Source organism: Cordyceps javanica, chromosome 6 (assembly GCF_051103115.1).
Source record: "Cordyceps javanica chromosome 6, complete sequence".
NCBI classification, from domain to species: domain Eukaryota; kingdom Fungi; phylum Ascomycota; class Sordariomycetes; order Hypocreales; family Cordycipitaceae; genus Cordyceps; species Cordyceps javanica.
Genome location: NC_139300.1, coordinates 3,142,114 through 3,157,828, shown reverse-complemented (window position 1 = coordinate 3,157,828; position 15,715 = coordinate 3,142,114). Strand labels below are relative to the sequence as shown.

General features: G+C 53.1%; 6 protein-coding genes across 6 annotated transcripts; 2 read left to right on the top strand and 4 right to left on the bottom strand.

Moving 5' to 3' along the window:
• Positions 1-863: 863 nt before the first annotated feature.
• On the bottom strand, positions 864-2,790 carry V2A60_009396 (acid phosphatase DET1; the record flags this gene model as incomplete). The annotated part of the gene is made up of 2 exons (XM_083260662.1): positions 864-2,647; positions 2,736-2,790. 2 exons carry the CDS (start codon positions 2,788-2,790, stop codon positions 864-866), a joined length of 1,839 nt encoding a protein of 612 aa, XP_083116788.1.
• A 1,381-nt stretch (positions 2,791-4,171) lies between these two features.
• V2A60_009395 (PRKRIP1 family protein) lies at positions 4,172-4,870 on the top strand (the record flags this gene model as incomplete). Its single annotated transcript, XM_083260661.1, has 1 exon — positions 4,172-4,870. One exon carries the CDS (start codon positions 4,172-4,174, stop codon positions 4,868-4,870), a length of 699 nt encoding a protein of 232 aa, XP_083116787.1.
• Positions 4,871-5,219: 349 nt separating this feature from the next.
• V2A60_009394 (chaperonin-containing T-complex subunit CCT3) lies at positions 5,220-7,275 on the bottom strand (the record flags this gene model as incomplete). Its single annotated transcript, XM_083260660.1, has 6 exons — positions 5,220-5,315; positions 5,369-6,006; positions 6,066-6,656; positions 6,713-6,921; positions 7,014-7,083; positions 7,251-7,275. The coding sequence occupies 6 exons, from the start codon at positions 7,273-7,275 to the stop codon at positions 5,220-5,222; spliced, it is 1,629 nt and encodes a 542-aa protein (XP_083116786.1).
• A 2,855-nt stretch (positions 7,276-10,130) lies between these two features.
• On the bottom strand, positions 10,131-10,736 carry V2A60_009393 (uncharacterized protein; the record flags this gene model as incomplete). Its single annotated transcript, XM_083260659.1, has 1 exon — positions 10,131-10,736. One exon carries the CDS (start codon positions 10,734-10,736, stop codon positions 10,131-10,133), a length of 606 nt encoding a protein of 201 aa, XP_083116785.1.
• A 1,304-nt stretch (positions 10,737-12,040) lies between these two features.
• On the top strand, positions 12,041-12,688 carry V2A60_009392 (uncharacterized protein; the record flags this gene model as incomplete). Its single annotated transcript, XM_083260658.1, has 1 exon — positions 12,041-12,688. The coding sequence occupies one exon, from the start codon at positions 12,041-12,043 to the stop codon at positions 12,686-12,688; it is 648 nt and encodes a 215-aa protein (XP_083116784.1).
• A 2,496-nt stretch (positions 12,689-15,184) lies between these two features.
• V2A60_009391 (uncharacterized protein) lies at positions 15,185-15,715 on the bottom strand (the record flags this gene model as incomplete). Its single annotated transcript, XM_083260657.1, has 1 exon — positions 15,185-15,715. The coding sequence occupies one exon, from the start codon at positions 15,713-15,715 to the stop codon at positions 15,185-15,187; it is 531 nt and encodes a 176-aa protein (XP_083116783.1).

The window sequence follows — 15,715 nt, the reverse complement described above, 5'->3', positions numbered from 1 at the left end:
TACACAAAATCGAAAACAGGGCGACTATTGGGAGTTTTGTTTTGTTTGATTTGATATCCGATATCCTTGTTCCTGCACCACTGCGCAGAACAACTGCGATGATGTTTTTATTTCATCTTTTTTTCTTTTTATTCTTCTTTCTGCTTTGTTTTTTTTTTTTTCTGTTTTTCTTTTTCTTCTTTTGCTACACAGCATGGCCTTTGCGAGGAGAAAATTATGGCACCACCAAGACCAACACCAAAAAATCAAGACCAGATGTAAAGGCCCTGGAGGGGAATGAAATGGAACGGATGATGAAGTGATGTGGTCTGACAAGTAGTTATCAGGGATGGATGGATGGGGGAATGGGTTGGGGTTGTGGATGAAATGTACTTTTATAGATTTGGTGTGCTTTTTTCTTTTTCCTTTTTTCCCCTTTTCTCTCTCTTAGAAACAAAATACCACTGTTACACGTTTTGTGTGCTCTTTTTTACAACTGGAGCGTTTCTTTCTTGTGATGCGCAAAGTAGATTGATCCCTTTGATACTGCTACTAGAAGACTAAAAGTAGAATAAAGATGCTAGCGATTGAGTAAGTAGGTATCAAGTTACCTCTCAACCATGTGTGTGCGCCTTGTTCAATGAAACCTTGTTGTAAAAGATGCCAAAAAAAAACACAACCAAATACATGGGACATTCATTCATTCGTGCCAATCGTTTTTTTTTTTTCAACTCTTTCCTGCCTTTCTTTTTTTTTTGGCCTCGGTTTCTGGCTTTGCTCTGCTGAATTCATGTATGCATGCAGGGGAAGAAATCTCACATCCGTGTCCAATCATTTCCATGCTTCTTTTTTCATGTCCTTCATCTTCGGCCTGTCATTTCATTCTAGTACACACTTCCCTGTATGCTCTTGGACGCCTTCTCCTCGGCCTCGAGGTCGTCTACGCTGGCCGCCAAGTCGCTACCCTCATGATGGTGGTGGTGGTGGTGGTGGTGATGATGGTGGTCATCATCATCATCCTCCTCATCGTCGTCGTCGTCTGCGTCTGGTGGCGGCGTCTTGGCACCACCGCCGTCGCGGCCCGCCTCCGAGTCGCTGGGCGGCGGCGCGTCGCCGAGCCTATTGGCAAACGGACCGATCCCCGGGCTGGCGAGACTGCTGCCGGCGGAGGATTGCCGTACGTGATGACCGTGGACGGTGGCTGTGGCTTTGGTTGTGGTCGTGGTCGTGGTGGCGGCCTGCAGGAGGCGCGACTCGATAGAGTTGAGGAGGCTGCTGCGGCGCTGGTGGTGTTGGTGGTGGTTGTGACGGCGGCGGTGTTGGCTGGAGTGGACACCACGGCCGGCGGCCTCGCTGTCGTCATCGGCATCGTGCTTGTCCGAGTCCGAGTCGGCGACAGACGGGTGGCCCGAGTAGCTGCCGCCAAAATCGCGCCCGAGATGCATAAACTGCGGCGACTTGAGGGCGGTGTGCGGAGAGGACGAGGCTGCACCGTCGTCGTCAATGTCGTTGGCGTTATCGGGGCCGAGTATTGTAGGCTTGGTTGTGGAGCCGGTGGCGACAGCGGCGCGTGTGGCCTCCGCGACGGGCTGCTTCTTCCTCTCTGGGCTGGCAGTAGTGGTGGTGACAGTAGTAGACGGGGTGGCGGTGCTGCTGTTGTGCGTGTCGTCGTCGGAGCCGTCGTCGTCGGAGCTGATGGCCGGACGTGGGCGATGGCGGTGGTGATGGTGGTGATGGTGGTGCGCGTTGGCAGATTTGTGTGAGGACTGGGCGGCCTGCTCAATGTCTTTTTGGCGCAGGGATTCGAGGTCCTGCCTTTTGAGGTACTTGCTCGTGTGGTTGCAGCCGTCCGGACAGCCGCCCCATCGGCGCGTGACGACAAAGGTCTTGTTGCGCTGGAGTTTGACCTCGTCTTTGGCGACGCTGGCGCTGGCACTGCCGCCGGTGCCCGTGCCCGTGCCGCCGCTACCGTCGGTCCCGCTCTTGCCACCCTTTTCCTTTTCTTTTTCCTTGTCCTTCAAGGCGGCGCGCTCGCGCTTCAGCTCGGACCAGGTGCGTAGCTTGGTCTCGAGGTTGTACTTGCCATTGTCCTGGCGGCGCATGACGAGAAACTCGCAGTGGTCAATGTTGCGGAGGTCCTCAAAGTACTCGACGGTGAAGTGGTACCACTTCATGAGGAAGACGCGGGACATGAGGCCGTGGGTGACGAGGACGCAGACGCTGGCAAAGTCGTCCTCGCCAAACTGGCGCCAGAGGCTCTCGTTGAAGCCGCTGACGCGGTCGTAGGCGTCGGCGGCGCTCTCGCCGTTGGGGATGCGGTAGAAGAAGTGGCCGTAGTCGGCGCGCTCCTGCCACATGCGCTCCATCTCGGCGCTGCAGGGCTGGAAGTTGCCAAAGTCCTGCTCGCGCAGGCGCGGCTCCTCGTAGACCTTGATGTTGGCGCGGCGAAAGGGCGAGGGCCCCTGGTCGGCGTCGTCGGAGGTGAGGGTCGTCAGGATGCCCTCGGTGGTGTCGCGCGTGCGGCGGTAGGGCGACGTGAAGAAGTGAATCTTGTCGTCGGGACGGAGAAGCGCGCGCAGGCGGCGTCCGGCGTCGTAGGCCTGGTTCCAGCCATCGGCGGTGAGCTTGACGCGGTGGTCCGGAACGGCTTGGTGAATGTCTCTGTTTTCTGTGGCGCGGGGGAGGGACCAGTGTGTCAGCGAGTGATGACTATCAGATATGAGAGGGAGGCTCGGAGCAGGGGGTGGTCTACGTACTGTTTCCTTCGGATTGGGCGTGGCGGATGAGGATGATGAGTCTCGGTTTGGCCATGTTGGGCAGCAATGGCGAGCGACGACAGCGGGTTTGGGTCAAGTGTGTGGTTCGAGATGGAGTCACAGTTCTGGGGCAAACACACGCAGGAAAGAGGGATGGTGGTACAGTCGAAGTGGATGAGGTTGCTGGCGGAGAATGCAATGTATGTGGCGCTTGCTGACAAAAGAGAAATCAAAAGAGGGCTGAAGTAGGAAGTGGCATGTTCATGCAAAGAAGGAAAAACGAACGGCTCCCCCAACGATCCAAGCTGTGTCGCATGTCAAACGCCATGGTGGAGACGAATTCAGCCAACCAGCCCCCAAGGTTCCGACAACCGGTGACACTAACCTAGTGGTTTAGGTTAACGTGGTTAATTATTATAAGGCGGCTAGCCTGCTCGCTAATCGGGCGTCGGGGTAAGTAGACGATGCCGCCAGATGTACGCGGGTAAAAGGTTGAGGTTGTTGAAAGAGTAGATTATATCTGAAAATAGCCGGGGCTCTGCGGGTTTCTGAATGTTTACTCAGTACTCGGTACCTAAGGTAGGTACTTAGTCAGTAGGTAGTGAAGCGCTATCCCTGTGTCATGTCAAGCATAGCAGCCGGGGTAACTGCTCTTTTGCTCTTTTTTTCTTTTTTCCTTTTTTCCTTTTTTTCCTTTCTTCTTTTTGCTTCTTTGGCTCTGTCAGGTCTTTTTTTCCTCCTATTTTTATCCACATTACTGAGCATGTCATTGTACTTGATTCCGTGGCTGGCGTAATGCTAATGCCGCTGGTTGCCTCGTCTATGCTGTACGGCCGCGTTCTGGCGCGCACCGAGACAATACAACACAGGGTTCGCTTCAATACTACATCAACATTCACCACACATCCACTCACGATACACCAAATCTATAAAACAACCAAAAAAACTCCAAATAGTTAATCTCATTGGCTTTGGATCCCCCAAAATATTCAACAATGCGTAAGAACATGTCGAAGCTGGCTTCTACCCAGGTTGCCAGGCCCAAGGCAGCTGCTTACATAACCACCCCCGGCTTTCATGCACAGCAACAAGGCTGCAGCCAATTTACTTTTCTCGCCTCCCATCTGCGAAACGGCCTCGACAGCTGCTGTGCCACCCTTCTTTTAGACCCTTTTACTCTACCCAACGCCTCTTGCTTCATCTGCGCTAGCCAGCAGTCTTTCTATTCAGTCCCATCCATCGCCCAACAGCCTCATTTCATCGCGCATTGCCACCTGCCATTGCGGCCTGCGCGCAATCGCCACCCTCTCTCTCTCTCTGCGTCTGCCGAGTCGCCCAAGCCTCTCTTTCTCCGCAAGCCCAAACCAAGCTTTTCAACCCACTTTGGCCATACAACTCATCACATACACACACACACACACCGCACACGCGACATCATGTCCGCCAACGTCCCCGAATCCATCCCGACCTCGGCCGATCCGCGCTCCCGCCGTCCCACCAAGCGCCGCGCTCTCTCCCCTTCCTCGGCGCACGCCGCCTCCCTCGAGGCCCTCTTTGCCAAACCCGACCGCGACATTCGCGTGCCCCCCTCCTCCTCCTCTGCCGTTACTGCTGCCGGCAGCGGCGGCCGTCCCACGCACGCCGGAAGCCGCCCTCCCGAAATCGTCACCAACGTGCAGGGCTCCTCCGCCGGCGCCGGCTCCGGCGAGTTTCACGTGTACAAGGCCGCGCGCCGGCGCGAGTACGAGCGCCTGCGCGAGATGGACGCCGAGGTGCGCCGCGAGCAGGCGCAGGAGGCCTTTGCGCGCGACAAGGAGGGCCGCGACCGCAGGGACGAGGAGAAGACGAGGAAGAACAGGGAGCGCAGGGATAAGATGAAGGCGCGCAAGGCGAAAAAGGGCAAGACTGGTGGTGGCGGTGGCGATGGTGCTACGGCTGCTACCGCGGGGCAAGGAAGAGGAGATGGTGGTGACGCGACGACGACGACTACGACCACGACAATGACGAATGGCAAGCCGGCGGCGAGGGCGGCAAGCAGGGGCAAGGATCAAGATGAACAAGAAACGACGGACGGCCATGCAACAGTCACTGCACCAGCGTCAGAACCTGGCCTCGTCATTCACGACGATGATTAGAAAAAAAAGGTCCCTCTTTTCCAAGAAAAATAAAAGCGAGATAGATTTGTATATACAGTGATACCCATCAACCCCAACCAATCCGCGTCAGTCACAGTCACTTGACCACTTCGCATCCGTGTAGTGTGTGCCCTCTCTCTCAAGTCTTTCAAGTCTCTTTACATTGACGTGTATTCGCCAACATGGCCCTGCCTTGTTTCGTACAGTATCCGGGTATCTTGACCCCCGTCTTGTCTAATCCCACCTTATGATTTCCGTCATGTACTTTTCTAATTTTTCTTCATTGCTCTTGCCCTTTACAGAGCCTTCATGCCCCCTCTCTCGTTTTCGTCCTTGGCGTTTTACCTTGTTACTCGTCGCCACCACCGCCACCCACACCGGGCGCGCCGCCTTGTAGCTTCTTGGCGCTGCAAATGTCGTCGACTCTTAACAACAGGCAAGCCGCCTAATATACATGTTAGCTTGTATTCGTTCACGCGGAAAGTCATGACATCTCACCTCAACGGCAGTCTTGATGCTCTGCAGCTTGATGGCCTGGGGCTCCCACACGCCGTACTCCTTCATGTCCACAATCGTACCGCTGTCGCCGTTGACGCCCCACGAGCTCTTGCCCTCGGCCTGCTTGGCGCGGAGATCCGTCAACACACGGACGGGGCTCTTGCCGGCGTTCTGGACAAGGGTTCTGGGAATCACTTCCAGGGCATCGGCCACAGCCTTATAAGGCCACTGCTGCACACCCTCGATCGCCTTGGCGCGCTGGTTCAGGCGCACCGACACGGCCATTTCGGTAGCTCCGCCACCGGGTGACAGACGCGGGTGGAACATGACGTTGCGGGCAACTCCCATGGCGTCCTGCAGGTTACGCTCAATCTCGTTGAGCACGTCCTTGGAGGGGCCGCGGAGGAGAACAGTGCAGGCCTTGGGGTCCTTGCACTTGGTCAGGAACGTGAAGTACTCGTCGCCAATCTTTTCAATCTCAAAGAGACCGCACTTGGTGCCAACATCCGAGTCGACGAGGTCCTCGACGCGGTTGACAATGGTGGCGCCGGTAGCACGTGCTATTCTGTTGTTGTCGGTCTTGCGGACTCTGCGGAGAGCTGTGATGTTGGCCTTCATGAAGTAGTGCTGAGCGAGGTCTTGTTATGGCGTGTTAGTATTTGGTTAATTTGCAAACGGACAAGACTGAACTACGCACCAGAAACACCCTTTTCGGTAATGACCAGGTCAGGTTTTACGGCAATGATGGCGTCGCAGATGGCCTTGATCTGCTCCTCCTCAATCTGCAGAATGCGGTTCCAGTCGTCCTCCTTGGTGATTTCAATGTTGGTCTGGGACTCGCCCTTTTTGTACTCGAGAGGGCAATCGAGGAGCACGATGCGGGGGTTCTCGATGCGCCGGCGCATCTTGGGGTGTGTGATATCCTTGTTGAGCATCAGGCCGTCGAGGACCTCGCTGTCCTCGATCTCGCCGCCGGGAACCTTTTCGATACGGGCGTAGCGCTTGACGTCGACCTCGGTGTTGCCGTTGCCGGCCTCCCAGGTAACGGTGCGGACGGCCTTGAGGGCGAGGCTGCACATCTGGTCCATCCAGCGGCTGACAAACTTGGTGCCGATGGAGGAGGAGATGAGCTTAGCCATGGCCTCGTCGTCGTTGACGTCAATCGGGGTAGAGACTTCTTCGATGATCTCGAGAGCATCTTGGAGAGCGCGCTTGAAGGCGGAAATGATGACTACGGGGTGGATGTTGCGCTCGAGCTGGGGCAGGGCCTGGGCAAGGATTTCACCAGCTGGCGGTTGTTAGTATGGGGCGTGCAAGGAGGGCCGCGATATCCCGAATGCGTACCAAGAATGATGACGGTAGTGGTACCGTCACCGACTTCCTCGTCTTGTGTACGGCTGAGCTCGATCATGCTCTTAGCGGCAGGGTGGGAAACCTCGATCTCGCGGAGGATGGCGTGGCCGTCGTTGGTGAGGACGATGCCGCCCATGGGATCGAGCAGCATCTTGAGCATGGCCTTGGGACCGAGACATGATCGAATAATATCAGCAACTCTGTAGGAGGTTCTTATTAGCAACTCTGATCATGATCCGCCCCTGGACATGCGGAGTGGCGGTGCAGTCTGCGGTTGTCGGTCGGTACGTACGTCTTGGCGGCAGCAATGTTGGAGAGCTGAGCTCTTCTGCCGGTCTGCCTTTCACCGTCGGCATTGGTGTCTGCAAGAAAAAAAAAAGGTAGTTTGTCAGCATCGAAACATGGCAATTGTCTGGATACGGCCGCCGCTCGGGGTGAGCAAAAGGCGGCGCAGGCAGCAAGCTGAAATCGGCGGAGGCGGGGGGAAAGCAGTTTGCAAAAAGGATCATAATTTTTGGTGGGCACGTACTCATAACCACAACAGGAGCTTGCATGTTGGGCGAGGGCGTGCTTCTTCTTGTTGTCTTTGTATCTTGCGAAGTGGGAAGAAAAAAACACCAGAGTAAAGTAAGGAGGCACGTCAAAGACCAACACACGCGACAAACGAGCAGGGAGGGAGAGGGTGCAAAAGGTAAGGTGGTGGTGATGGGTCGTCGTGGAGGGGTGGTTTTGCAGGCGAAGGCGGATTGGGAGTTTGGGGTGGGCCGTCAGTATCACGACGACCTTACCTACCTGGCGGTGCTGATGCGAGCGAGGTACCGACTGTCAGGTCTTTTGGTGCGTCTTTGGTGGGAAAGCTCGACGCCGGGTACTTGGGAGAACCAGGCTGCCAGCCGTCTCAGTTAGCCAGCCCGCCAGCCCGCCTGATCCAGCAGCTTCCATCTCAGGGCTGTTGGGGCGCTGCCCAGCTCTACGCCGCCCACCATTGGCTAGCGATTTCACCTGACCCACATAGAAATTGGGGTCCCCTCATCCTGTCCATGCACCAAGTACCTTTGCACATAAGCACGCCGCATAGGTACCTGGAGTCTCGACAGCAATCACAACCACCATCACCGCCATCCATCCTCCCATCCTCCCATCCTCCATGATAAGGATTTCTTGAGCTTGCTCCTTCACCAATCCTGCCCCCGTATATCGGTAGTGAAACGCGAACCACTCTGCTAGCCATTGCCGTATCGCATCCTCTTCTTCCTCCCCTCCACGCCAGCACGTGCCTATCCTTGATAACCCCCCCTATGCGAAACCCCAGCTTATCGCGGATTACCTCAGCACCTAACCCGCTACAGTAACCAGCTTGCTGCGACGTACCCAAACCGGCATCTCGTTCAGCTCATATCTGACACCATCCCGCACTATCAGTATAAGCTCACCTCTGCCTGTCACTTGCCCCAGCACATGACCCGGGGCCACATGGGTTGGAGATGGGTCTTGGCATGGGACAGTCGCTGCCTGGACTTGCATGGCCGGCTCGCGCAGCTGCCATCTGGTTGTCAAGCAGCGTGACTGCGGCCCGAGAGCCAGAATGCCTGCTTTCTGGCATTTTTCCCTTGCATAGGCTCTTTCCTCTTGGCGTTGACTCATGTGGCCGTTGGCATTACCCGGTCGAGATTAGAGCAGTGTAGAAGGATCTGGCGACAAACCATGCCGACAAGCCCAGTGCCGTGCTTATTATCCTTTGCTTCCCGCAACCGGCTTGCATCCGCTTTTGATATTTATCGTTATTTCTGTTATGCTTAATTTCTAGCAAATCTCCCCTCATTATATTTACTCGTTCTTATTATATTTACTGATATTAAAAACACCCGTTCTATTATTTTCAATTACTATATTTCCACTATATTTCTATCCATTCAACCCATTATATTGATTTTTTTAACAATTCTCTTTGCCATATCCATCTTTACCATGTCTTAATTTTTTTATTGTCATTTTGGCATCGCTGCCCTAAGTATGCCAAATACCGCACATACCAGGAAAGCTCTCCTTGGTAAACAACTGCCGTAAACCTGGCAATTTGCTCAACTCTACGAAACTGTCTCTGCGGAGTACTGTATTTCGACACACAATAGATAGAAAGAGCAGAGTATCAAGTAAAACATGAGAGATTTGTTTCTACTTTTGGCAGCTCATGACAGGTCTCGTCAACCTGGACTCTTCTCCGTTTCATCACCCTCATGTCTTGCCCGTTCAGCGCCATGCTAAATGTCTGTTAGACCGCTCTCTAGGGTTCCTTTTGGTCACCGTGATTATTCCAGGTTCGCACAGTCAAATCCATATTCACCAACAGATCACAGATCCAGATCAGATCAGAACAAGAGAACAAGTACTCTACCACTTTGGCTACGAAACGATCAGCGAAGTGGTGCTACAGGTTAGGTACGGATTCGAAAACACTGGCGGCGCGCTCAAAACGAGCGCCCTGCGCGCAGCTCGGAAGACCCTGATGGGCGATGCCAGCAGCGGCTCACTGGTTGCTCTGCTTGGCCTCCGCAACGACTTCCCCCGGCGGGTGGCCTGACTTTTTAGCCGGCAATGATGGTAGTCAGGCCATTTCCCCGGAAATTCTGAGGGACAAGCTTGCATTCTCTGCGCAATCTCAATCTCAGGAGTCATCGTCAACAAGAATCTCGCTCCTTTCGGCGCACGCCAAATGTAGCTGGGAGCGGAGCTCCGACTCGAAAGCCGCCCAGGCCCCGAGTGGCAGTTCTCTGGAGGTTTTTATCGAATAGACTGGCTCAAATCTTATCGAGTTCAATTTGTATTTCCAATGCCGGACCAGCGTAGGGTGGAGGCTGATCTTTTCCTGCAGCGACAGCGAACCATGGCAGTCACTCGAGGATATGTGGGCGTTTGTTAGCTATCATTGATATTGAGGTCAAGATAGCGAGATAATATGAGGTTCTCGAGTCGGTTAGCTATTATACAATCTCAAGTACGCAAGAGCCGTTCACGCAGCTCGGCTTCTCTCCTCCCTGCCGACGACTCGAACCAGCACCGTGGAAGCCCTAGACAGTGCCTAGATTCCACAGTTGAATGGAAAAGCGAGGATACCGTTGTCATTATGTTCGGAAGTATAGGAACGAGTACCTAATCCGGGAGAGACAGCAAGTAAAGAGCCATGGTCTCGACGGTCGCGTCAAGACGCGCATGGTCACTCACGAAGCCGAACGGAAATATAGTTAACGACTGGTTTAAGCTCATGTCTAGGTCCCTAGCTGCTACACTAAAGTACAATACAAGATAGCCTTGCGTAGCTTGTAGAATTTTTCCGAGTAGAATAATCAAGCGTCTAGCCCCAACCTGCCATGTTCGCACCCGTGAGTGACGAAATTTTGAAACTTCACTTCTAAACACTGAGCACCGTGTCACAATCATGTGCAGCCCATTCGTTTCGGAAAGTGGCCCCCACTAACTCGCAATCCAACGAATTGCTTCCTCTGTCAGCGCTTTCGATCTCGTTCGATTCCTCATCGCAGTCATCATTAAGCCTGGCCACAATATACTCGGCGCTCGCTTTTCTGCACGCGGCAACTCGTTCGGGCTCTGATGGGCTGCTAGGAACCACTTGTTCATCGCCAGTCTCGGTGGGCTCGGGCTCGTCATCATATCCGAGCATTAACTCTTCTATCATGCAGTCTTGGACGTACGAGTCGGCGTCCTCTTCTTCCCCAGAATCGGCGACGCATTGCGCAACCGCCTTGGAGCAGTAAGACGTCTCATCTTTGATACACTCCGGGTGCTCGTCCCGGATGCAGTCCTCCATCACTTTGGATTCGTCGTTGCACCTTGCAATCTTCTCTTGACAGTCTGGCCTGCCGTAGTCGATGCAATAGTTGGCACGCAGAGTCAATAGTGTGCTAGCATCGGCTGCATTTTGGGCTAGCTGGCGATTCAAAAGGGGGTTGGCAGCGGCCAGGATGGAAGGAATGGCGAGGATGCTCAAGTATCTCATGATGAGGCTTATCGTCGTAGTATGCCGAGATGATCAGGGCTTGGTTGAAGAATCAAAGGGGCAGAAGGGTATTTTCGATAGATGACTGGCGAGAATTGGGATCAAAAACTTGGCCAAGGAGAAATGTCAATTATATACATAGGAAGAGACGAAGAGTATGAGAAGGCCAGCAAGGCTTCGATATGGCGTGCTATAACGGAGCGCATATTTACTATCGTCGGCACCTGAAGTCCAGATATGACTATGAGTATTGCTACGTGCACAGCACCATAATGACTATAGCTAAGTAGCCAAACGTCCCGAGTCGGGTCATAAACATCGGCAATGTCCAGATGACCAGATAATGCAACACGGCCTGGAGAAAGCTTAAAAGGTCAAAGTGGGACAGAACGCGGCAGCGAATATCGTTCACTGATACCTGCTATAATGCATCTACAACACGTACGCAGGGGCTCTTTGTCGTCTTCTACTTAGTAGCCTATAGATCCACTTGAGCTTTCTGATATCGGGCTGGCCGTTTGTGGATATCTAACAGGAGTATTCAGTCACGAACCTTCGAGTGGCACTGAGGCAATAACATTAGAGCTATAGACTCGTTCGGTAGGAAAGCCCGCCGCGAATGGGTCTGTATTCACCAAAGTAATGGTCGTCTCATGCAAAGAGAATTGATGGTGCACCAATAGGAGTAGAGACCGTAGCAATGTATATAACACATGCTAATTGACTCAATATATTGATATTTTTGTATCAACTGCCGATTTATGTCGCCTTTTGCTTGCGTCGCCTGATGCGTGATCTGCTCCTGCTCCTGGAGAAGCAACACGGCGTAGCTGAACTATTTGAAGCCAGTTGTCTGCTCTCAATACAGCTACATACATTCTGAAACATCTCAATTCCTTTTCATCATCGTCCGAGAAAGGCACTCGTTCTTCATCACAACGCACAGCATGAAGATTGCAATTGTTCAGCTTGGCCTTCTCCGGCTAGCCTCTGCTATTCTGGGTAGAGCACCACAGGCTCCGACGCCGCCAGGTCTTCAGATCCTTGATTCAGTCACGGACGGCATCAAAGACTGGGGGCCAGCAGGCTCGCTGAAGCCACCTGACGGCCCAAAACCCCCTCTGAGACAAATGCCTGGCTCGACTTTGCCGTATCACAAGCCCGCTGACCCGAATATCAGAACTGGTGTGACAAGAATACCGGGTCAGCCTCTTGGGCCTGCAAAAAGATGCAGGCCATGCTTCAGAAAAAGGTACATCTGCTGTTACAGCGACATTGCGTCTGAAAGGCCGTTGTCGTCGACGATGTCGACGACGACATCGACGACGACGATAAAACGCCCCCGTCCGGTGTTCAAGGCTGGCCGCTTCAAAGTGCCAAAATCCGCCGGCAAAGCCACAGTCTTCACCGTCCTGGCTCCCTACGCTCACAGTGTGCTCGATTTGTTCAGGAATTGGGACAGCCCCATTGGATATGGCATCAGATGGTTCGACGACGCCATGGCCAGGCTGCAAGAAGCCATCGGCGGCCCGCAGCGCGACGACATTTACGGTAACGAGCTCAAGTATAAGATAATCAAGGGTATAGGCAGTGCCTTGCAGCTCGGCTTCGAGACGGACTGGGACAAGAGGAAGCGCCTCAAGGCGGAGGCGGAAGCCAGGGAAGAGGCCAGACGCCTGGAGGAGAACGTCGAAGTGCAGAGAATCGAGGGCCTCGAAGAGCTGATCCAGCTCTGTGATAGGGTAAGCGATGGAAGGCCGGATGACGCGGACCTGGCGGCCCAGATACGTCAGAGCTGCGAGGATCTGGAAGCTGCGGTGAGGACCGCCGCGGAGGAAGACGCGGCTGAGGCAGGGAAGAAAGAACCTTCGACCTTTTATTACTGGTTTGGAGATTGCAAGGTCAGTACGAAACCAGAGCCCCGGTTGTGGTATCTCGGATCAGTTACATAAGTCTAAGACGTGGACATGCAGTGTGATAGACAAAATCTCCCGCACTTCGGCCAGCCGTGCGCTAGCGAGTGCCGGGCTGTGCTCTCATTGATCGAGGGTTGGTAACGCGGTTACGAGGGTCGATTACTCCGTGGTTGGTTCCTGTAAATTAATTCGATGAAGCAAAATGGGATGTCATTTACCGGAGCTCTACGGAGGCACCCGCCTCTAGTCTGCCCGCCTATACCTCAGAGTAGAGGCGACCAGCACACAGTACATGGCCGCCTTCTTCTATCAAACAGCACATTGTGAAGGCATTGTTGGGTGCGTGGAGGAGCTGGAAATGGTTTAGGAATTTTCTTTTGGGACTCATTTGGGTCCATTTTGAATATTCTCAGCTCATTTACATTGTCAAAACTCGCATGTAGTTCCTCAGACGCATTTTGTTCCTTCCACTCGACGCGCTTTTCGGGATCATGGACTCTGCTCTCTTGGAGATCCGAAAGATACTGGCTTACAGGGGCCCCAGACTCGTAGCCTATAAATAATAAAATGAGTTAGCTCTTGTTGCTGCAAGAAAATTATCTGAAGTGACATACGTAAGAAACGAGATATTGCTGGCTCGTCGCTCAGCTTCAGCCTGGGTGCAGGGACAGGATCGACCAGATATATAACCACGCTGCCAAACTTTTCGACCTTGCAGCTATAGTAAAAAGTTGAATTATCTTTTTTGCTAGCTGCATCAGCATTGATATGACGCAAGGGTTCCATCTTCGACTTTCAAATTCACGAAATACCAAGATATCTTTGGAGAAGGACCAACATGGCTCTCACGGGTCAATGCGAGCGCACGGAAGAGTTGGGCTGAAGCGAAGGCTCGATTCTTAGAACAACATAGTACCGAAACGAGAAGGATACGAGCTACGTAATGGAGGAAAGGCCACTAGACCTTTGACGTCCGGAGAACTCCTTTGGGGCCTAAGATATACTAGATCGCTCTATTGTAGCGAAACGGATAAGAAAATATTCGGTATACGTTTTGATAAGAAGCTCGACGAGAAGTCCGCGGAAAAAAGAAATTCGTATTAGACCGGGCGGCTGAATAGCGTAGAAGAGTTAAAGTACCACGGGGATCTTAGGCCTAATGTAATAGGAGCGCTGTTTAGATTATTCGGATTACGACCATAGAAGTAAGGTCGAGGACGAAAGCTGTAATTACGGTACGGATATTTAATATCAGTCGTGGCTATAGATGGCGTCTTCTAAGTCCTAGCCACTAGGTTATTAGTTATAGTTGCCGATATTGTGAATATGAGACATAGGAGGGAAAAGTACTACTTGGCTCTATGGCCGCAGGTTAATGGAGAGAAGAAAGAAGACCGAGAATATAGAGCTAGGGAGGTATTACGTATTAAGCCTAGAATAGTAGAGGAGGACGTATAAATAGTATTGATGATGATATCGATGGTTTAGGAGATGCTGAAAAGTAGTAAATAAAACCGAACGGGGGCGTGGGCAAGGGTAATTAGCTTAAGTAGTGATCGGATCTTCTTATACCGAAGCTGGATCTTGCGAAAATTTGTCGAAACGTTCGATGCCGACGCGGGGTTTACCGTAGAGTATCGAAGCGTTTGACGTGGAGATTGAGCGCAGCAATCCAAGGAACAAACCTGGACTTTTTTTTCTTGTTACATGGACGGGACCTAGGTGGTGCTTCGTACTGCAGGATAGTAGTTTCATCTTTAAAAGGCGAGTATGGCCTCGACGACTACAAAACATCAGTGCTGCGGTCAGGTTATTGTCTTGCGCCGCGCAGTGCGTGCTTCATCCGTTGCCGCGGTGCAGTCCCGGCTGCTAACATGAGCTTTTCTGTGTTCCGATTTTCGTATCCTCAAAAGAACAAAGAAAGGAATGGCTCTTTTCTCACAGCTCGGTTTTCTGGTTGTGGCACGAGGACGAATAGGAACAGGAACAGGAAAGGTCCGGCTAACATAGCTCAACACCATAAACAGCATGAATCAACACATTATTCTGATATCTCAATAGCTCAAGACTACTATTCAACGCCTAAACCTAAACAATACCGTGTCTCTTTACTTCTCTGTCCCTAAGAGCACTCAACGCCGAGGCTGCGTGTGCGAGTCTCGTAGAATGCGGACATTGCGGGCATGGAAAGTCAAAAACCTTGCTCATCCTAGTCATTGTCAAGAAACCCCGAGATATCGAAACTGCATGCCAACTTTTGTTCTTCCCTTTGCCCCTGCACACCTGCATCACAGCTCTCGCGACAAGGACGATGGCGCTCGGGTCGCTCGCCTTGTCGGGTAGTGGCGTAAACTCTGCGACAACACACTCGTCTCGGGGAGCTTCTCATATGGCAGCCGGCCGCGTGTCGGCAAGTTCAGCGCGCGTTGGAGGTTGCGGCTTTCCATTCTCCTGTGCAAGTTTTATTTTTCCTGCATGAGCATCACAGATATCTGCCAGGGGGGGGGGGGGAGGGGGATGTTATGTCTGCACTCACACCTTGCGCATCTTCCTTTTGAATCGTCTGGCTTCTCTTTCCTCCTCCTCACTTTCTGTCGCACTCCTGGGACGCAGCTTCATTTGCAGCTTCTCTGTTCTTTGTTTCGTTCGCTTCGATTTGGTCTTGCGAGTGGCGGTGGTCGTGGCGGCGGTGGCAGCAGCAGCTGACGGCGGAGGGAACACGCGGTCAAAGGACACGGGGTCCTCTCGTAGTAGACGGCCGAGGTCCATCGATATGCCCAGAAGAAGTTTTTCGCGGACCGAGGTCGTGCTCGGTGGGTTCGTAGGGGCAGGGGCAGGGGCAGGCTCTGCGCCGGGAGCCATGAGTGTCTTGAAGATGGGAAGCTCGGCCGGCGGCGGCTTCCTTTCGCGGGTAAGAGGATCCGGCACGGGACCTGGTTGCTCCTCTGACCGCACTTGGGATATTTCTAGCTGCTCGCTGATTGTTGCTGAGTTTCTTGCTTCTCTAGTTCTCGTAGCCGTGCCGTGGAGGCTCATCAGATACTGAATCAACCGGTTGGCCAT